Consider the following 22,820-nt stretch of genomic DNA (forward strand, 5'->3'; position numbering starts at 1 on the left):
CGCCCGGTTTCAACTGGTTCATTTTTATGTACTTCATAGGGCCTACCTGACTCCGGCGAAAATCCAACAATACTTCGCCACGGACACGACGGCCTGTCCCAGATGCCGAACACCCGCGGCGGACCTCATACACATGCTGTGGTCCTGCCCAGCGCTGTCCTCCTACTGGCTCTTGATAGAGGACACCCTCAATGGGGTCACTGGGAGAGCCTTGACTTTGGATGCAGAGGTGGGGATCCTACACTGGTTCCCTTATACCCCTAAAAACAAAATCTCTAGTAAATTTATTGACCTAGGGCTTATCCTCGCAAAAAGGGAGATAACCAGGCATTGGAAGGCAAGAGCTGGTCCAACGGGAGCTAAATGGCACAACGAACTCCTGAAGTGGGCCACGGGGGAGAGCACCCTGCGATACCAGCTGGCGAGGCGACAGCAGAATGAGAGGGCGCTAGAAGCTGCATTGGAATGGGAGACGTCAGTGCAGGCCCTGCGAGATTATAGCGCTTCCAGCGATTCCGAGTGTGATGACGCAGCACAACCTGAGTCCCGTTAGGTCCCCATAACACTGGTCTCTACGCAGTTCCTTACGGTTTCTTCCCACAAGCTCTTTTTACACATACACCACACTGATGGCGGGGCTGGGTGGGGGGAGGGGTTGGGTTGAGTGGGTGTTGGGGGAGTTTTTCTTTTAGGATGATTTAGAAAAGCAGATGAAGATCGCTCGTTTATCCAGATCAACCTCAGCAGCATGCCGGATCCCCGTATGCGACTTTATAGTAGACGCCGCCCGACCCTCGGGTTGTGGGCTGAATGGCTGTGTATACAAGGTGTTTCTTCACGGGGGATCGGTTGTTTTTATTTTCCACTGCAGCTATTTCGCTGATCTGTCATGTAACTTTGGCTAATTCCTGCAATAAAAATATATTTTAAAAAAAACAAAAAAACAAAAAACAAGTGGGACAGCGGAAGGAAAGCTAACTGTAAACTGAACTACCACAAAAAATGCCGCGGCCAGGCTCCGCCGAGCCTCTTACCTCTCTGTCGGTACTCCAGTTGGTACACGAGCTGTAACCAGTGGTATTTGGCAGCCGCTTGCAGGGAACTTTAAGTTTCCTATGAGAAACCCGGCACTCGTTTGTGATGTCAAAGCATCATCACGTGACGGCCGAGAATGCCGGGAAATGTAGTTATTCTCAGTCTGGTCTTTTGTGCTATCAGATGCTATTAATAAAGTCGCATTTCTGTTAGGTTTTTATTCATAGCCTATTCCAGTACCAGAGTCAATAGGTAGCATGGTCTTTGTATTTGATAATGGTGTGTTGGATATTGACCTTGGTAAATGTTGGCCTGCACAGCAGTAACCACGTACATTTAAGGTTAATAAAAGTGATAATGCTCTTATTTCAGGTCTAGACCACGGGTCTGCATTTTTCAATAAGGAATAAAGTATATAGTGTAAACAAGCAGAAATAAAACTTGCTCTTTACACACGGAGTGTGGCTTATTCCACCCGGTGTCTTTTGTGAAGTCGTCCTGGTTCTGTTGTTTTTACAATGCAGTCCAAGGAATATCGTCATTCAATCCCCCACTGTCGCTATGTAGCTTATGGACCCATGTTTGTTCTTGCAGAAATAAGAATTTGGTAATGTCAGATATATGGGAAGGGATGTGTGGGTGTTCCAACAATGTCTAGCACAAATCATCTGCTTCTTGTAAGAAACAACCAAACTCACAAACCATTTTCTTGAGAAAAATCAATCAGCAGAAGATTTGAGCTGGACAGTGTTGGAACAACCACACATCCCATCGCTGCCTATTGACTCTGGTAACGTAGAGCACCTTCAAATAAGCGAGTTCAGCATGTCTGCTAGGCAAAAAACAAAGTTGTTTGATTTAATACGTTAAACTTTTGCCCCATATATAATACAAATCTAGCCACATATAAGATACACATGACCGCTCACTTGCCTCTCAGATCATTAACTGCATTGTCATCAGGGCGCTGGCAGGAATGTTTCTTAAATCATGTCAAGATGAAAGCAAGATTTAAGAGCATCTTTGTTACTAATTCACTTTCTAAATTAACAGAACACCTGTTCCTTCCATCTTAAGTTCACTCACGGACAAGTAGGTTCTAAAAATAGCTCTACCTAATAAAATCTGACTCGTCATAGCGAGTGGGTGAGTACATTTTTCGAGGCGTGTGATCAATTTTTCAACAAAGAATGTAAAAATGTTAAGGTTCTCCATGTCGGTGATTTAGGCTCAATTGTTACTTATACTTTCATTACCCGGAGTGTTTGTAATTTTCAGGATGTTGTGTTTCGGTATTTTTTGTCAGGTTGCTTAATACTCTTGTATAATGCATGCTTTGAACTGAGTCATTTCCAGCTGTCTATTACAGGCCAAGATTCAGAGCTCTGAAGCTCAAGGCAGCATATGTTTCTCAAAGTGCCTGTCAGTAGGTCAGGAAGGTGTTTGGAATACATGTTCATCCAAACCTTGGCCTCTTTGCAGAGATCACAGAGCAATGGTCCCATTAGTCCAGTTGCAATTGTGAATCTGTGCAATGTGAGTGAAAGAGGTACACAGTTGACAATACTTTAACAAGGCAAAAGAAAATGCAGTGGTTGCAGGTGAATGGGTGCACTATGTGTTTGGAGTGGTGGTGAAGTGAAAGATGCAAGGAAGTGCATTCAGAAGAGCGAAAAGGTTGTGCTTAGGAGGAAAGAGATGAGGTGCGAGATAGGCAGATGGTCAAGATGTGAAGAAAAAAAGGATGCACGTCTAACAAAGAGTGAACATAATGGGAGTGACTGAAGCACTCTGAAGACCCCTTCCACATGCCTCAATGCTGTTTAATTCAATATCACAATTTCAGAATTGAAATATTTTCAGTATTATTTACACCCAAATCACTGTTGATACCCATTTAACTTAAACAAATAAAATCCACTGCAGTAAACATGTACAATGTGCCTGTCCCTTGGATTGTCTTGATATAGCGGCAACAGGAACATGGTTAGTCTAAAGCGCACCCTTGCACTTTGTTGCATATTAAAGTCAGGGCTTTAAGTGGGCCGGGTCTCACCGGTGCTGAGCACCGGCATTTTTGTAAAGGAGTCCTCTAAATGGGTCTCTAACAGGCTCTGTTTGTGCCCTGGCACAGGCGGTCCATTTTTTTCCAGACTGCAGTGACAGTAGGCACATCAATGTGCGCTGCTTACTTCTCACTAGTGGAGAAGTTACGGCATGACGTCATGCCAGGTGAGCATTTTAGGGGAAGGAAAATCCTTTAAAGAGAGTCATTTTCTCTCTGGATTTCCCTTTTTTTTTTAACTCGGGAGTGTATTGTGGGGGGAAGGGAAATCCTTTAAAGAGAGTCGTTTTCTCTCTGGATTTCCCATTTCTTTTTTTTAACTCGGGAGCAGCAACATTGTTGTGGAAGCTTTTTCAATTATATACAAGCCATAGTTGCTGCTTATTTATCTTATCCAACTAACAACCATTGACAAAAGCCAATAGTCCTGACTTGTTTTTTGGAAGAAAACTGGAAACTTTAATTAAACATTTTGTAGCAAGTCCAGTATCAATATCAGGAAGAACTTTTGTAGCAGTAGGAATTATTTTCCATGATGGTCCTTCCACAACATCTGGACATTACACTGTTTATTTAAAATGTAATAAAGGATGGACATATTGTAATATTGTAATGATGCACATTTGCTTTTTAAACTTCGTTTGCCTCATGAAATACCAAATTCCTATCTAATATTTTTAAAATCAAAGATTTAAGAACATAATTGGCCTATGAGGAATTTATTAAAATGTATTATTACAATTACTATTGGACAATTTCAGTATAAAGGATTTCAGGAATACCATTTGGCCTAGAGGAAAGGCTTTTTCTTGCACATTCTCACAGTAGTCCTGACTTGTGTAATGATGTTACTTGTTGTATCATATATCTGGATGCAACGACAGAAACAGCAAAATACAAGTCAGGCGGCACACTATGCTAAGCACAGATTTTTAGCTTATGTGTTTTTAAGCCACGCCCTTATTACATTAGGTCATGCCCCTTTGTGAGGCCCCCCAGTTTCTTCATTCCACTTCAAGCCCTGATTAACCCCTTAAGTACGGGGAACGTTCAGTGGTCGTCGCGTGCACTACCTCGCTAGTGCTGCGCACGTCCGTTGAACGTTCCAATCTCATTCGCTCAATGGAACGTTCTGCACTAGCGCGGAATATTTTCAGCGCTGGCAACGGGTTAAAGTTATATGTATTTACATGCTTCACGTGCACTGCGAGCGGTGAGCATGGATTCCTTTGACAGTTCAGTCATTCAATGTTGGGATTTCAGCTGTGCGATCCCAGTGCGCCATCGGCTTCTGAACATGGAATAAACCTACTTGGATTTTATATCTTGAGTCCGCCTCTCATTACAACCACTTACAAAGCCAATAGCCCTGGCTGGTTTTAGGTGTATGTTGTTTGTTGTGCTATATACCTGAATGCAATAACAGAAGCTCAGAGAGGAACCAAGTACTGCTCAGGTGGAACACTATAGTAATCACAGAAATGTAGTTTATGCGTTTCAAGCTAGGCCCTTATCTACATCGATCAGGCCCCTTTTGGTGACCCACCTCCTCCACACTTTTCTTATCCCATTTAAAGCTCTATTTCTAATATTGGTCTCCAGCTGCTGACCAATTGTGTGATCCTGAACACTCTTTGCTATATCTTTCTGTGCTTCCGTTCCCTTTTTGTGCAAAACATGAGTTATTCTGTTAAGGCAAAATTCTCTGCTGACGCCATCCCTTAACTTCCTACGCACCATTCATGCCCCACGGGAAAGCACATGCCACTTTTCCTGGTATTCCCTTGAGGCAGCGTAGTTTTGCTGACACCTGAGGTGAACCTTGACTGCCACATATCTCGCTTACATTATCTGCCACGATTTGCAGGATGCCGGCTGTTTAATGATTTAGCAGTTGTTTTCTTTTTGTTACCAAGTCTCCAGTGATGGAACCCTTCTGGTCGCACTTTGGACAGTCTCAGGGTTGCTTGAATCTCGCCACACGTGCTGAGGCGGTGAATTGACCGATCCTTCCGCCCCAGAACCATGGACGGTGCGGGTCGAAGCGAGCCTTCGTCCGAGCCGGACCGGGTGCCCTCGAAGCTGGCAGCCGCGCTGATGCAAATGAAGGCGCGGATCTGCACACGGTAGGCACGCACGCGCACGCACGCACGGTTTATGTCTCTGTAGTACGCATCCGCTCAGGCTGGACACACTCTGACGTAACTACTTCTAGCTAGAACTTTCGTATCTCAAAGGAAAGCATTTCATTGTCGTTAAAACACCGTCAGCTTTTATTTTACTTCTTTAAAATCTAGGCAGTGAAGCGTTGGATTGCTTCCGTTTTTAACAAGGCGACGAATGCTCTTTTAGCAACGATTTGTCAGCAGTGCAGAAGTCCTTAAACAACTGAGGTGGGGGGACTAACCATATTAGGCAGTATAATGCACAGTATAATGCAAGTGACATCATGGCGTGTGACATCGCAATTTGCATAACAGGAAGTGGCATCACAACTCACAGGAAGGGATATCTCAGTCAAGGAGTGACATCAGATCTTGAGGCCTCACACTTTTTAGCATATCTATCATGAGTGCATTACGAGATTTAACAAATGAGATTTTGCGTTAGGTTTATGCCAAATAAGTGATGCAACTCTGATGCTAAATTTGGCCTTCGGTTTATATACATGTATTTTTTTTTAACTCTGACACAGAGAAATTGGCAACAAGGAGAAGTGTGGTGGTAAATCTGTTCTGCTTAATTGGCTGCTGAAGTCTGCATTTTAAAATATCTTAAGGAGTTGCTGCAGAGATCTTTGTGTGCCCAGTAAATCTCAGAGAATAATAATAATTGGCAAAATAACTCTGGAGGTTTACACATTTGCTGGAGAGGTCTGTGTTTAGTCTAGTCTCAGATTTTAATCAAAGTAACATTGACGGTGAATGTGGCTCCTGCAAAGCACATCTTGTAACATGCAGATGACAGAGTTTTGTTTAATGGAGCGAGGTAATCGGTTACTGCTTTTAACACAGAGACCCTTTTGTTACTTGCATTTCATAAATTGTAATCCTTCTAATATAGCACAGTAAGCTATGAAGGGCATGTGACTCCTACACCCTGTAAACCTCACTGTGACACATCCTGTATATTGACTTACACACATTTTTTTAAAACAAATTGTATTAAGCATTTTCATTTGTCAACATACATTGTGGCCACATCGTAGCCTCTTTTTGCGCATTTTGAGCTGGGACACCCACATATAACAAGTGACAGTTCAACTTCTAGTCTGCAATGTAGCACGACAGGAAAAGCGTGATAACGTAAGTTTCCCAGCAACTTCTGCAGCTGATGGGTAACCTTATTGTCCTGTACTGTCCAGCTCAGTGGATAGTAAAGTCCTCAATCTACTGTAACCTTTCCCAAACAAAAGAATCAACTTCCTCCCCTTGCCCCTCCCGCTAGGTATATTGACTTACACACTTGCTTTTCTTTTAACGTATAGTGTGTACGTGTGATGTAAAGTGCTCTGACACACTATTGGGATGAGTAGTGCTGTAAAATAAATAAAAACTAAATTGTGGTATTAAAATTATTTGTGTAAATACAGGGGCAGACCAACACAGCTGACATTCTTACTATTCATGCATATCTCTTGCATACAGGAAATTAGCAAAGTCAAAAGTATGCCCCTCTTAAGTACCTGTGAAATGATAAGCTGTGTGCCTTTGTTTCCCCTCCATGGCTTTTATATCTAGGTGGGAGGCTCAAGATAGCACCCAGCCAGAAAGCTCAGCATATTTTTGTGGGGCTCAACTTCTTGGCAGGGTGGATGGCGTCCACCCGGTAAAAATAGTGGGTGGACACCGTCTACCCAGTGTACCCCAGACTTGTACCCTTTTTGTAAGATGAAAAGACTGAAAGCTTAGTGTCTTATTACAAGTGGATTGTGTTAGTACATTCGATAGAACCGGACACTGAGGTGTTTGAAATTTATTGGATGCAATCATTACCAGGTGCAGTAAACAGTGCACCATTTATAACTGCAATCCATGCACAGACAGGGATTGCAATTTAATGTTAGCTGTAATCAGGCCTGCAAAGTGTCTTGACGAAATAGGGCTTTAAGTGGGTTGGGTCCTGCCAGGTATGAAACCCAACAGTAATTAAAAACTAAGGTAAAAACAATGATTGATTTCTCAACAATTACTGTAAAATCTCTTAAGGTTATCCATACCAGTGATGCAGCCCCTGGTTACATTTCACACATCTTGCATTCTCTAAGAATATTTGTAGTCCAATTACGAGCAAATCCTTGTGGAATGTAGAATTACTGTGTGGGATTTATGTTTGGGTCATTAAACCACACAGAATTCCCAAATCCATTGTGTTTATGACATACATTTACCACTTTACATACGTATACGGCAAAGCCCTGGTTCTGGTGGGGATGAGGAAGGGGGATGGGGCAGTAGGGAAAGCCAGGGCAGGTGTTTTTCTGGCAGGGGGAGAATATGGTATGCTTCCACCCGTCAGAATAAAAAACAAGGAGGATGAGGCTTGACTACTGTTGCAGTCAAAGCCTCATGAGTTTTTTCAGTATGGAATTACCAGTTGAAAAAATCGCATCTGGTTCTCCTACAGCTGGAAAAAAAAATGTGGGAAAACATACAAACGCAGAATCAGGTGGAGCAAATTTTCATGCAGTAACTCTGCCCTGATGCCTGACTGAATTGAGATCTAGGTGTCTGGGTGAGTTCAGGTTGTCCGTGGTTGTTAATGAAGAGGCATGATTGGAAACTCTGGACTTGATGCTGAAGTCAGTTCAAGTTTCTCACAGTGCTATTCAGTGGGTCGTAAAGGTGTTCTCACTAAATGCACATACAATCCTTGGCCTCTCTGAAGAGTGCACAGACATTGTATGTGTGCGAATTGTAATTGCCTTTTTATGTGAAAATGTGTGAAGGTGGTGTACACAACTGTGAAATATTGACCGCACCAAATAAACAAGCATTTGCAATGCAACAGGTCTCGCAATTGCGAGATTTTGAGCTATTGGCATTGTAAATGGCAATGCCTTTTATTTATGTGTTTAAAAAAACCTGCAATACTAAAAGGCAGTGTCATTCAGAATACCAATAGTTCAAAGTTTCTAAAATGCGAGACCTATTGCATTGCAAATGCTTGTTGAAGTTGGCTTGATTGTTGGGCATTTTATTGGTGCACCACATTCTTTCCAGTCATTTGCAGGTGTGTTTGGAGGACTTGAGCTCCACGGTGAACCAGCTGGCGGGTGTGTGTCTACCCCGTCTGGCAGGTTTGAGGGGGGAGAAGGCCAGTGTATTATTTATATGACCTCCATGTTATCCACAAATTATGTTTGTAGTATGTAACTGCAGAAAATTAATCCCCTTCAAAATAAGCTTAGAGTTCAATTTAGGTTCACTGAGCTTCGTTAATAAGCCCCCAGGAGCAGATACGAGCGAGCAGAGGCGCAGAAATCTCCACTTGGAAGTAAACATTCTCACCCACAAAAATGTTCAGAGATTAATTAGGTGGACATTTGATTTCTTTGACGGCACACCTAAAAGCCCAGCGTTTTGGCGCTCATTTAACATGTTTTATTATGACTAGGATTGATTTTTATTTGCACCTGGCTTTGAAAGACCTTTGAGGGTTTTAGAATGTTGTTTCCATACCTACTGCTGAACACCCTGTGCACCTTTAAGAGAATACATTCTGTACATTTTTATAGATTGTGCTCATTAGACCTTCGCTGAAATGCTGACACACCACAGATCACAAAGCATTATAAGCCACCAAACCAAAGGGTGCTTTATTAGCACTGACACACACCTAACACGAGAAAGAGTGTTTTCTGCCTCCCGGGCTGGCAGCAGTGAAACAAAAAAAACAGTCTCGTCAACAAGTCTCAGTCGAATGTGTGATCTCATACATTTCCTCAAGTTTTATCATTATTGGTCGTCACTGAGAATTCGGAGAGTGGTGTTACAAAGCAGCAAGAGACCTGGACCCCCCTCCCCCATGACTTACCTCCTTTTTTTTCCGTATGACTTGTTTTCCTTCATCAGCCTGACCAAGTGTGAGCATGCATGCATAAGCAATGAAGGAAATCACATTGAAATTCTGAACAGACGTACAGCTACCGAGGCAGCCTTGGAATCACAGAATGGTTTCTAAAGAAAAGCACGTATGGTGCGTAAGATAAAGAGAGGAAAGCATGAAAAATATAGAGAGGAACAAAGGAAACGAACGAGGAAAAAAAATCACAAAAGCTTGTAAATTTTCATCAAAGAGGCCGAATTCTCCGAAGGGTGTTAGAAGTTAGAAAAACATTGAAATTCCGAAGCAGTCTCAGCACTAAAGCACGTGAAGGCGATGCGTTACTAAAGAGAACAAGTAATTTGCCCGCAATCACAAGTTACCGGTCTAGGTTGCTGCACGCTTTCATGAAGCAGAGTTGCTGGCGGGGGCGAAAGCAGGAAGTCAGGCATCCTTGCCCGTGACATGGGCGGGGCCTGTGACGCGGCCGGAAGAGGCCGGTGTTGCTCGTTGCGCCGGAGAAAAGGAGCTCAGCGAGGCGACGCGACAAAAGAGACGGTGAGTGGAGGGGGGGATATGTGTGTCTGTGTGTGCGCGTGAGCCCCGTGAGTGGTGGGGGAAGGGGGTGCGTGCATACGTGCGTGTGCTTGTGTGTGTGTGCCTGCCTGCCTGTGTGTGTATGCCTGGGGGGAGGGGGGATGTGTGTGCGCAAGCGTGACTTTGCCTGTCTGTGTACGCGCAAATAATGTACAAAATGTCTGGCCAAAGCTTACTAATTAAATAACAGGAATTAACGCTGTCCCCAAATAAAGACACGCACTCAAAAAATGAAAGCGCTAAAGCTTTTAAACGAAAGCCAGACCACGTAGCGCTAAAGCTTTTAAACGAAAGCCAGACCACGTAGCAAGCTCCCAGCAGCTAGATCCAAAAGCGCGTTCACACGGACGAATCTGAAACAGCGAAGCGCGTGGGCGATCGCTGTCTTCACATTCCTCCAGACACGCCAGCAAAAGATGTCTCGCAGACAGCAGGCTTACGCCTGCTTTTTACGTCTGCGAGACCTAAAAAACTGTGACAAGAGAGAGAGAAAATGTGGTGCAGGGTAAATGATGTCAGAAAAACAGAAAGTGATGCAAGAAAGTACAATCAGAAGACTAAGGAGATTATGTTTAATTTCAGAAAAGAGGAGAACATGAGCGATTGAGACATTCTGAAGAGCACTACCCCCTCCACATGCCATAGTAATATTTAATTCAGTCTTATATTTCCAAAATGAAAAAATATATATTTCTAATTATTTGCAGCATTATCATTGTTGCTACTCATTTATCTGCTATTGCACAGAAGCATTGGCAACGCCAAAAAGTTTTGCTTCTTGTAAGTGTACGTTCGTTGTTGTGAGACAAGGAACCCCAAGGAACACCCTTAATTACATAGGCCATATCGTTTGAAAAGGATTCCTATATGCGCTACTTGGGCCGCATGTCTCTTTTAGAGACCTTTGTTTGCCCACCCTTTTTTATCCCATTTAAAGCACTGGTGGCAACTATACTTATGTTAGCATGTTACATGTTTTTAAAGTGCATACAAGTTCTCTTGTTCAACTGAGGACTTATTAGCTCATATACCCAGCGGAGGTTGAGGTTTTGGTGGAACAGGTCAGTCCTGAGTTTTTTTCTGAAGACTAGCTTTTTCCGTCGAGGAGCAGACCCTTGCTTGTTGGGGCCAGGTAGTAGAATGAGTGTTTACCTCTTTTGGTTGTGTATCGAAGAACATGCTTGACAAGGGCAAGATCCAATCCATTTTTTTATGATTTGAAAAATAGTTTTCTAAAAGCTTAATAGGCATGTCTGGAATGGGAGAGACAAGAGCCTTTTTCCAGAGAGCACAAACTTGATCTTTAAAAACCCAAGTAAATCTAAGGTGCGTGGAGGCCTCTTTATGGTGAAAAATGTAAAAGGTGCTGGAGGAATGATGAATTGAGAAAGACGAAATTTTGAAACAAGTGATGCAATGTGATTTATTTAGGACTAGATGATACTCAGTAGACCAGATTTACATAGACCACAGCTTTCCAAACTTTTCATGTTGGTGACACACCTTTTTGTTAAAAAATGTTCAGGGACACGGTAACGCGAGCGAGCACAGCGAGCTAGTCCAAACCACCCACAACCCCACACACAACCCACACACACAACCTCTCACACGCACAACCCCACGCCCCCCCCCCACACACACACACAACCCACCTCACCCCCACAATCCCACCCCCCCCCACACACACACCCACACACAACCTCACACACACACCCACACACATTCACCCCCAGATAATGTACGTATGTTTGTATGGATCTGAAGAAAACCCACATGGTTGGTAACAAAGCATGAACAGGAGATTTGCACATTTGTGATATTACATTTTATATATTTACAATCACATTACATTCCCCACATATTTACAATTTTATGCACAATGAGGGCAACTAATTTGCCCAGAATCATGATTTTATTTTTTTAATTTAAATTGGCACAACTGCCGCCGAACTTTACCTTCAGCAGCTGCGTGCCTTTGGTGCCTGTTGACATCTGTATAAAATATGAAAGAAAAAGGAAAGATCTGCTCATCAGCTGTGCAGAGAGCCTTTGATGTTTGCGCTTCAAATTCTCTCCTCCTCCTTCCCTTGCTACCTCCGAGCGGAACCTCCCTTCATGTCCTCATGGCTCCGGGACGTGGGCTGTGCTCTCCGGACACCCTGGCTCTCTCCTGGGTTTGCGCTGGTGACAGAGTGCTACTAGCCTGCCTGGAAATCTGCAGATTTCACGGCAGGCCGGTGGCTCCCAGAAGCAAATAGGGCTGTGACAGTTGCGTGATAGGTGAAGTCCAACGTGTGACTGACTCCGTCTCATCTCTCATTGCCCGCCAGAGAATATGAAAGCTTGCTAAACCGCCAGAGTTTTTCCAAAGCTCGCCTCTGTCCTGTAGCCTCCCAGCACTGCTGGGTGTTCCCTCTCTGTGCTGACAAACATCAGTCCCACACTTTCGTTTGCTACCCCGCCCCGATACTCAATTGTCACCTTTGCCTCATATAATGTGGAGTGGTGTGGCTCACTGGTTAGAGGCGGCAGAGTGGATTGGTGTGGCTCACTGGTTAGAGGCGTGTTGTAAGGATTGGAGGTCCACACCAAGCGTAGTCTTCATCAGATAGGTTTATTCACAGGTAGAGAACAGCTTGACAACCACCAACTGCCCACAAGGACAGTCCAGCTCCAACTGACCCAGAACAGAGATAGGACATTCTACATTCTAGAAGCTTGCGTGCTGGGACGCACACAAGCAGCATACAACACACCTCCCCCCCCAAACAAGCAAAAAAAAAAAAAACTAAGAACAAACATAATCTTTCATTTTTGCAGGTGGACGCGAGACACGTACACTCCTTCTGGGTACCACGTCTGCAGCTCTTTGCACAGACTCATCTTGAGCCACAGGTCCCAATTCAACGACATCAATCAAACCATCAGAGTCATTGAAAATCTCCTGCGGGCCAAGGGTGGTGACAACAGGTACATCAGAATTAATAGGCAGAGACACCTGTGAGTTTTGCATAGTATTGAAATCATCCAAAAACAATTGATCATTATCCTCAGCAAGAGAATGAGAAAAACATTTCCTAGGATTCATAAACAACTTGTCAGATCTAACAACAGAGACACATCTGAAATTCCAAATTTTCCCCCCTTCAACACGTACAGCCTTACTAAATACTTCAATCACTCTAACAGGATCCGACCACTTAGCCCAATTCCTGGCAGACGAACTTCCAAATTTCACACGCACAAGGTCGCCAACTTTGACCTTGTGGCGTGAAACGCTTTTCACAGAACATTTACCCATTTTCTCTTGATAAATCTTGACCCGTTCTCCCATTTCCTTGACATTGAAAGCAGACACAATGGGGCCATTGGATTTCAACCACCAAGGTAACAACTTAGATCCAGGTTTGCGACCTCTTAATAATTCGAAAGGGGAACACCCCGTCACCGAATTAGGTGATGTGCGATATGTAAGCAAGGTGGCACTTAATGCTTTTTTCCAATTCAAATCAATCCTGACCGCTAACTGAATGGATTCTTTGACCACTCTATTAAAGCGCTCGGTCTGGCCATTGGCTTGAGGATTATAATTGGAAACCCTCTTGTGAGATATGCCATGATCTTTAAAAAATGTTTCAATCTCACTGCTAGTAAACTGCGTTCCATTATCTGAAATAACCTCAGAAGGAAGGCCCTCCCGACTAAAAACATTGTTAAGGAAATCAATGACCTGCCTGGAGGTGATTCTTTCAACAATTTTGACCTCTGGCCATTTCGAAAAATAGTCAATTAAAACTAAACCGTAGACCTCCTTGCAGCCAGGCAAATTTAAAGGACCAATGATATCAATCCCTAACCTTCTCCAAGGTCCTTCAGCATACTCAATGGGAGTGATAGAGGAGGACAGTGGTTTAACACTTTTGTCACTATTGGAACAAGATACGCAATTCCTGACCCATCTATCCACAAAGGCATCTAAAGAAGGCCACCAATAGTACTCCCTTAACCTCCTCTTGGTGGTGGACATGCCCATGTGACCCTCGTGAGCAATCTTAATTAATTTTTCCCTGACTGACACAGGAGGAATGATTTTGTCACCCCTGGTGATAATGTTATTAGAACACATGAGCTCATCCTTAACCTTAAAGAATGAACTTAAATCGCCCGACAACTTCCTTTCTTCAGGCCAACCACATTTAAGATAAGTATTGACCAAACCCAAAGTATTATCCTCTGACATAGCTTCCACCCAAAGATTTTCACTGATGACTTCTGAATCATCCACATTAATGTCTTTCATGGTGTAAGCTACGTCACACTCATCAGAGTGTTCAACTTCGTGATGAGGTAAAGCTAACCTGGACATGCAGTCAGCATGCACGTTGAGTCTACCGGGGATATACTCCACAGTGCATCGATACTCCTGTAGTTTGGCCGCCAATCTGGCCAAACGGGCTGTCAGAATCCTTCCACCACCTGCAGCCAACATACTCATTAATGGCTTGTGGTCGGTTCTAAGCACAAATTTAGTGCCCCACAAAAATTGTCGGAAATGCTGGGCTGCCCAGGTACACGCTAATAACTCTTTTTCAATTGTCGAATAGTTACACTCAGCACCTTTCAATGTCCTTGAAGCATAAGAGATAATACTTTCTTCACCCATACCTTTCTGCATCAGAACTGCCCCCAGCCCAGTATTACATGCATCAACTGAAACAATACATTCTTGACCCACAACAAATGGTTTCAAGAAAGGAGCAGAACAAATTTCCTTTTTTAACACATCAAATTGCAGTTGCTGTTCATTTCCCCATACAAATTTTGCACTTTTTTTAGTAACAGTCGAAGTGAAGCCACTTTGGAAGCATAGTTCTTTACAAATTTGCTAAAGTATTCAGTTAAACCAAGAAAAGAAAACAATTGATCCTTATTGGTAGGAGGAGGGGCCTTTGAGATACTGGAAATATGATCGAATTTAGGTTTTATCCCTTCCTTGGAAATCTCATGTCCCAAATAATCTACCTTCTCCTGTCTGAATTTGCACTTAGCAAACTTGAGGGTCAAACCTTTTGCTTGTATCCCCCCCAAAACAGCTTTGAGATTCTTATCATGTTCTAGAACATCACTGCCAAAAACCAAAATGTCGTCCTGGAATGCAATAGCCCCATCACATCCATTCAACACTTCCTTCATTAAGCGCTGAAACACTGATGCGGCACTAGCAAGGCCGAACGGCATCCGTAAATAGCGAAACATACCCTCAGGAGTAACAAAAGCTGTAAGATTCCTAGAATCCTCATGCAAGACAACCTGGTGATATGCACTAGCAAGATCTAATGTAGAGAATACGCTTGCACCAGAGAGGGTGGAAATAAGCTCATTGATTTTGGGTAAGGGATGCATGTCAGACCATATCTCTTTATTAAGGCTTCGAAGGTCCACACATAAGCGGAGCTCCCCATTGGCCTTTAAGGACAGAACAATGGGGGAAACCCAAGGAGAAGACTCGATAAGTTCAATGATATTGGATTTAACTAAATCATCAAGAATCCCTTTCATTTTGCTACGATAGGCCAAAGGTACATTCCTGACCCTATGCCTTACAGGTACCGCATTGTCCTTAAGAATGATCTTATGTTTGAATTGGGCATACTCGCCTAACTTTTCATTAAATACTTTTGGGAATTCCTTCTTGATGCTATCTACAAATTCATTGTCACTCGGGGCTACCATGCAAACTGGCCATGGAATACTTGGGTCAATATATACAGGGGGTGAGGCATTGGGATCTAATTTAATGCCCATCTCTTTCTGATGGGGCCAGCCTAAAAGCGACTTCTTTGTTAGCGATATATATTTTAGCTTGAGTGAACCTGTCTTTAAATTCAACCTTTGCCCAAAAAAAACCAATTAATTCAATCTTGTGGCCAGTATAGCTGCCAGGTTTGATATCGGGACATGTGAATTCTCTATTAGGCCACAATTCTTCAAAAACATCTTTCCCAATAATGGAGTACCAGGCACAGGAATCTACTAACATGGAAACCTCTCTACCATCAATGTAAAATAAAGCAGAAGGAAAGCTTTTGCATTCGTCAGAGGATATACAAGAAATACAGTTGAACTCACTAAATTCTGCATCAAACTCCTCTTCGTCTACAGAAATACAATTAACTTTTTGGGGTGAACGACACATTTTCCCAAAATGACCAGTCTTTTTACATTTTACACAAATCTTATTTAAAGCAGGACAACTTTTAAAATTCCCCACATGGTCAAAACTTCCACATCTATAACAGATAATGAAAGTGCGTCTATTATTAAACCTGTTTTCTTTCGTGAAACCTTCATTAAACCTGTTTTCCCTCGTGAAACCTTCTTTTTTAAAAATGGGGACAACAGGTTTCTTTTGAAATGCTTGACCTCTGACAACAGAAACTTCAGGTACAGATTCTTGGATCTTGACTGAAATGCCCTGACTCTGACTTCTTATTTCAGACACAAACTTTTCTGACTGTTCGATCCCTTTGGCTATGTTAACTACAGCTTTAAGTGAAGTTTCCGTTCCTAACCACAATCTTTCCTGTATCTTCTTGCTCTTAGTCTTCATCATGATCTGGTCCCTAAGCACCTGTTCATAGTTAATTGTGTTGAAAGCACAGGAACCAGCCAGAGCGCGTAATGCAGATATATAGTTCTCTATGGATTCGTTTTCCTTTTGCGCTCTTGAGTAAAATTTAAAACGTTCCATTACTGTGTTCACTTTTTTCCCAAATCTAATGGTAAGTTGCTTAACAGCAATTTCAAAAACATCTGTTTCAGAGCTAGAGTCTTCCAAGTGAGGCAAATCCGATAACTCCTTTAGCCCTTGGCCACCTAAAGACAAGCGTAATAGATCTAATTTCCTTTTGGCCGAACACCCTTCCTCCTCTAAAACACTGACATAGGCCAGAAACATGGGATACCACAAATCCCAATCCATTTTAGGCTCTCCTGCCGCTGGTAAAAAATGTGGTGGAACCATAATATTTGCCATGGCTGTTGGAGTTTTGAAACAAAATAAATAAATAAGTTTCCTTTTTTTTTTTAACAACAAAAAAAAAAAATTCACTTTTTTCTTTAAAGTGGATTAATACATCTTATTTGGGACTACACCGTTGTGTAATTCGAAATTGTTGAAAACGTCAAAATACCACGTTTTGATAGTATAAATATATGTTGCTCAGCAAGCTCCTCGAACTCTCCCAAACCAAGATGGCCGAAAAACAAAGAAGATGTGAAGCGTCACACCCAGAATGCTCTGTGAGAATGACGATTATCTGGAGACCTGATCCTGACGTTCGTGCAGCAGAGAGAGAGAATGGTGAACTTCAACGTTCTACTGCGCAGTTGGAATTGCGAAGCGCTCGAGCCTTTCAAGTGAGTAGCCTTGAAATGCCACAACGTTTTTATTTTTAAATGTTCACTTCCCGTGTAATTAAATATTCCCTTTCCGAGTGGTTTTACAATTGAATACCAGCCGCGGGTGCCATCAAGTGCACTGACTGTAAGCCGCCGCTGAGCACGGACATGGAGAATTGTTTGCGCTCGCTCTATATTAAAATTTGTTATGAATGTCTAACACTGCCGCAGGTGCTATCAGAGCACATAAAGCTTTCTTTAACCCGCCGCTGGCGCTATCAGTGCGCATTCACTCAATAATAAATGTAAAGTCTTACTTCTAGTTGGAACACACGTGAACGCTGTTCTCCTTCAAACCTGAAGACTCGTTTTTCTTTTAAGGTTGCTCCCACTGTCGCCAGTATGTTGTAAGGATTGGAGGTCCACACCAAGCGTAGTCTTCATCAGATAGGTTTATTCACAGGTAGAGAACAGCTTGACAACCACCAACTGCCCACAAGGACAGTCCAGCTCCAACTGACCCAGAACAGAGATAGGACATTCTACATTCTAGAAGCTTGCGTGCTGGGACGCACACAAGCAGCATACAACAAGGCGGCAGACCCGGAAGCAGAGAACGGCCCGGGACCAGGGTTCAATTCCCGACGCGGCAGGGTCGTGGACCAGGGTCAACGGACTCGATAATTCTCGCCTCGGTGCCTACTCTAACCAGGGATCACACTCGTCAACTCTGGGCATTAAGCTTGCCTCATCTCCACAACGGCCCCCCACAGACGCCGGGGATGCCTGGTTTCACCTTGGAGATACCCAGAAGGGACCATCTCACAGGGAAAGCCAGGACGGGTTCCCCAGCGGTCGTCAGCGCCAGGACACCCCGAGATGGGGTAACAGTGCGCTTTACAAGTATCATCATTACATTACATTACATTACATTACATTACATAATGTAACGTTTGCTTTTGTAACATGCCCACTTGTAATTTTCTCCAATGTAACGCCACTGTTCCTATTGTGAAGCCTCTGACACCTTCGGGTAAAGTCCGCGCTATATAAAAACGCATAAAACAAAAAATAAATAAATAAAATAAACGCGGAACTCCCCGCCTCGCTCCACTTTCTATGCTATCTTCACCTCTCGGGAACATTCCTCTTGCCACCCCAACCCCGCCGCTCCACTCCTGACAGCCAAGGCGCTAGCATCGGCGCTGCTGTTTACTGGTATTATTATGCTGCCGCACTCTCCACCGAACCTACATTTCCAAACAATTAGGACTTTTCACACCGCTTCAGACTTCTTGGCGCTCAGAAAAGGAGCACTTCTTCCTATCTCAATACTACATTTTTCATACTGTTGAGAACAGTTACCAGTTGCTTACTACCTTCACCCTCCCACACCTTCACACATCTTTTGTAAGTAAACAATGACTTCTCTTACAATTCTCCATTGGCTGTGTTTCTGCACGGAGCGCCGCAGGGAGATGCATCTTTAAACGACCACTTAACGTGCTAATAAGCCTTTGTTGTTATTCATGTTAGAGCTCCTGCAGCGCCACTCTACCTGTTGCTGGAAGGCCCGCAGGGGTGATCTAAACAGCATGTTGATTGCGCGACACACCTAAGCATGGGGCGCGACACAGTAACGTGTCGCGCCACACAGTTTGGAAAGCTGTGACATAGACAGTCTAAAATCACAAAACACACAGCATACTCCTACATTGTGGTCAAATTTATGACCACACTCCAGCTTATGTGGTGCTTCTAGGTATGAACATTTTCACAAGGAAATGGGAAATGTGTGGTATTCGCATACACTTCTAATTTATACCTGTTGTCCCCAACACCACATTTGCAGAGTTTCAGCACTATGGTGAATCTTCAAGCAGAGGATTAGGGTATTAAAGAGTGATGTATGTGAATTAATGGAAAAACTAGAACTGAGAAAGCACATTGGAGGAAACCAAATCATGGAAAACAATTTTAATGAAAGACATGTTTAAGGAAATACAAATAAACCGAACATTTAAGGAAACATTTGAAAGAAAAGATAATTTTAAGGAAAAATCCAAAATGACATTACATTTGGGTGGAGTATAGGACTAGTGAGGCGTTTTGGGGTTCAAGAAGGGGTAATGTTAAGGGGTGTTCAGGGTTTTTAGGTGGTAGGAATGGGTGGGGTTCAGGCGTCGGAAGCTTTTTTAGGGTGCAGGGATGGGTGGAGTTTAGGGGTGGTGGGTGTTTTTCAAGTACCAGGAATGGGTGGAGTTTAGGTGTTGTGAGGGATATTTTGTGTTTACTGATGTGTAGGGTTAAGGAGTGTAATGTGTTTTTAGGGTTCAGGGATGGGTGCAGTGTATTGGTTTTGAGGGGGTTTAGGTTCATGAATGGGTGATATATAGGGCTGGTTAGGGTTTTTAAGGTTCAGTGATGGGTGGTGGTTATGGGTAGTGAAGAACTTTAATGGTTAAGGATTGGGTGGAATTTAGGTTTGTGGGGTTTTGAAGATTCAGGGATTGATGGAGTCTAGATGTAGAAATGGTTATTAGGATCCAGGGATGGTTAAAATTATCGGGTGGTGAGGGGTTTTGGAGAGCCATAGATGGGTGGTGAGGATTTTCATGGATTAGAGATGGGTGGAGTTTCGGTGTGGTAAAGGATTGTAAGAGGCCAGGGAATAGTGGGGGTTTACTCATAGAAAGGGTTTTTTATGGGTCAGGAATTAGTGGAGTATAGGGGTTGAAAGGGCTTTTGAGGTTCAGGGATGGGTGTAGTTTAGATGCAGTGAGAGGTTTTTAAATTCATAGAATGGGTGGAGTTTAGAGGTAGAAAGGGCCATTTGGGTTCAGGGATGGGATGGTTTAGTTGTGGTGAGGAGTTTTAGGGGGCAGAGATTGACTGTATTTTTCGGGATTGTGAGGGGTCAGGGATGATTGTGTTTAAAGGTGGTGAGGTGTCAACAAATCAAAAACATCCAAATTGATTGTTATATATTAAAAAATATTTAAATGTAAAGTGATGTGCCTTGCAGTAAAGCACTGAAATAAATACCTCTGACAAAACTGTTTCTGAAAGTAAGACCTGCAACCATTGCATTTACACTTTAAAAAATAAGCATATGCAAAAGCTAATTTCGAACAAAAGACATTCTTGCAATTGGTTTCTATGAAATAGTAAATGCCATTCATTCTGAAAATTTCTATTAGACAGTTTAGGTGAAATGGTTTCTCAGTAATGGTATTCCATTAAATTGTTTTCTATTAAATCACATACAACCATTAAAGAGATTTTCGAAATATATTGTTTATTCCTTGTTCCTTTAATGGAAATGGTTTGTCAAGCCCTTCTTCCCCCACGTCCCTTGTGGAAAAGTAAATGACTGCATTTCCCCACACTTAGTGCTCCAATTACAAATATGACAAGTAGGTGTATGTTTGATTGTACATAAATATTGTACAGATAATATAAATATTTGAGAATTGGAGGTTATAAATGTATGGGTGTCCAACTGAGTAATAACAGTTTTCTCCCCATCGCCTGACACTGTTGTGTGAACACCCACAACTATTATTACAAGTGCTACTACATACCAATACAAACAAATAGGAAGGCATAGTGAAATTTCTGCATTAGCAAGTTAAACCTCATCACGTAAAACTGGCTTTGTGAAGTAGATGTCCACTTTTCCACATGAAAGTCTTGCCTATACATGTAAATACTTTGCACATCCCGTTGTTTTTGTGTTTGGTTGTTTTACTGGTGTTTACATCGTTTTCATATCTACATTCCGGTTCATTTATTTGCCCTACCTTCCTCATTTAATGCTAAACTGTTCAGGACTTTGGGGATATTGAGGGTCCAGCACATGCCGAGTTCACCTTTTATATGCAGGGCATGGTTAGTGTATGGGGTCAATTGATGCTGAACATAAGATGAACATAAATTGGACTCACACAGACACACATACTCTCTCTCACTTTCTCTGGACACAAACTCTGTCTTTATAAGAGTCATTTCATTGGTGTCTCCTCCTCAACTCATGACTGGGTGGCTGCTGCTGTTAAACCCTTCAAGCTTCCATCTGCCAGAAACTCTCTTCCCTCATTTATTTTGTGCTAGAAGGATGGCAGGCGGCTGCCTTTGCTGCTGTTGGGTTGATGTAGCTTGTTACATACATGCTGTGCTCACACCAATCATATATCTCAGGGTGATTGGAGGTTAAGTAATTTGTGGTATGCACCAACATGCCCCAAGCACCAGAAAGATTATCACTGCACGGTGCTGGGGCTTAAAGGTAAAGAGGCACTCCAGTCCCGCTACACTATGATGTCCTTGTGTTGCCATGGAAAAGAGAAGATCAATCAATCAATCAATCAATCAGAACTTTTGTAGAGCGCACTACTCACCCGTGAGGGCCTCTAGGCGCTAAGGGGGAGGGGTGCTGCTACAGCTCGAACAGCCAGGTCTTGACAAGTCTTCTGAAGGTTATTAGGTCCTGGGTCTGTCGCAGGTGGATGGGGAGGATGTTCCAAGTCTTGGCGGTGAGGTGGGAGAAAGATCTGATGCCGGTGGTCGTACGATGGATGCGTGGGACGGTGGCAAGGGCGATGTCAGCGGAGCGTTGCTGGCGATTCAGGGTGTAGAAGGTGAGTTGTTTGTTGAGGTATGCTGGTCCTGCGTTGTAGAGTGCTATGTGGGCGTGGGTGAGAAGTTTGAAGGTGATCCTCTTGTTGACAGGGAACCAGTGCAGGTCTCTCAGGTGGGCAGTAATCTGACTGTGGCGGAGGATGTCGAGGATGAGGCATGCGGAGGTGTTCTGTATGCGTTGGAGTCTTTTCTGGAGTTTGGCCGTGGTTCCTGCGTAGAGGGCATTGCCGTAGTCCAGCCTGCTGCTGACAAGTGTATGTGTAAGTGGGTTTACCCAAACATAGTCACTGGGACCTGGGTTCAGTAAGTACTAGGAGGAAGGGGTCCCAGTGTAGACAAGGAACAATATACATAGTTCAAAGAATTAATCATAAAACAACAATTAAATCCACAAAGTTTTAATTCACTGAGGGATCAAGTGTAATGAATATACACAGCAAATGGTCAAATGTATTTAAGGTCATACAGTGCCCCAGGGAGGAAGGGAGGAAGTGATCAAGGTGAGGATGAGGAAGTGATAGGAATGTGTGACAGTAAAATCAAACAGTTAGAACAAAATTGGCAATTAGTTACATAGCCAAAACAGCCAAAAATGTATTGGCAAACTTCATTGAAAAAGACACACTTCACAGGATACAATTAATCTAGAAAACGGTGGCGTGAAGTTGACACAGGAGAAACAGTTATCGACGTTTCGACCCTCTTATCAATGCAGGGAATAGTTATATCCTTGCTGCGGGGTCTTCATCAGGACCAAACAGGGGGTAGGGGGCAGGTAACCTAATAAAAGTGGGTACAAGGAACTAAAGTTACTAGAGGGGTATAATTCCAGCCTCATAAGTAATCACATCGGTAGATATATATCAATGAAGTCACAATGTTTAGTAAATCATTGATTATAGGTCATAGTGAGATTAATCCAATCATGATTGCATCCTATTATGACCCTACAAGTAAGGGTATAGTGCATCATAATGACTTTACTCATATATAGATTGGGTTTCCATTGAAATGGACATATAAATACTATTGCCCA

General features: G+C 43.0%; 1 protein-coding gene across 1 annotated transcript in view; it reads left to right on the plus strand.

Annotated features, from left to right (window-relative positions):
* The first annotated feature begins 5,053 nt into the window (after window positions 1-5,053).
* The window catches only part of SLC35F2 (solute carrier family 35 member F2), a 322,015-nt gene continuing 304,248 nt past the window's right edge, over window positions 5,054-22,820 (plus strand). The window contains exon 1 of the mRNA XM_086935238.1: window positions 5,054-5,226. Within this exon, the coding sequence (XP_086791364.1) occupies window positions 5,126-5,226 (101 nt within the window). The 5' untranslated portion in view covers window positions 5,054-5,125. The remainder of the gene's footprint in view (window positions 5,227-22,820) is intronic.

Source organism: Lissotriton vulgaris, chromosome 8 (assembly GCF_964263255.1).
Source record: "Lissotriton vulgaris chromosome 8, aLisVul1.2, whole genome shotgun sequence".
NCBI lineage: Eukaryota > Metazoa > Chordata > Amphibia > Caudata > Salamandridae > Lissotriton > Lissotriton vulgaris.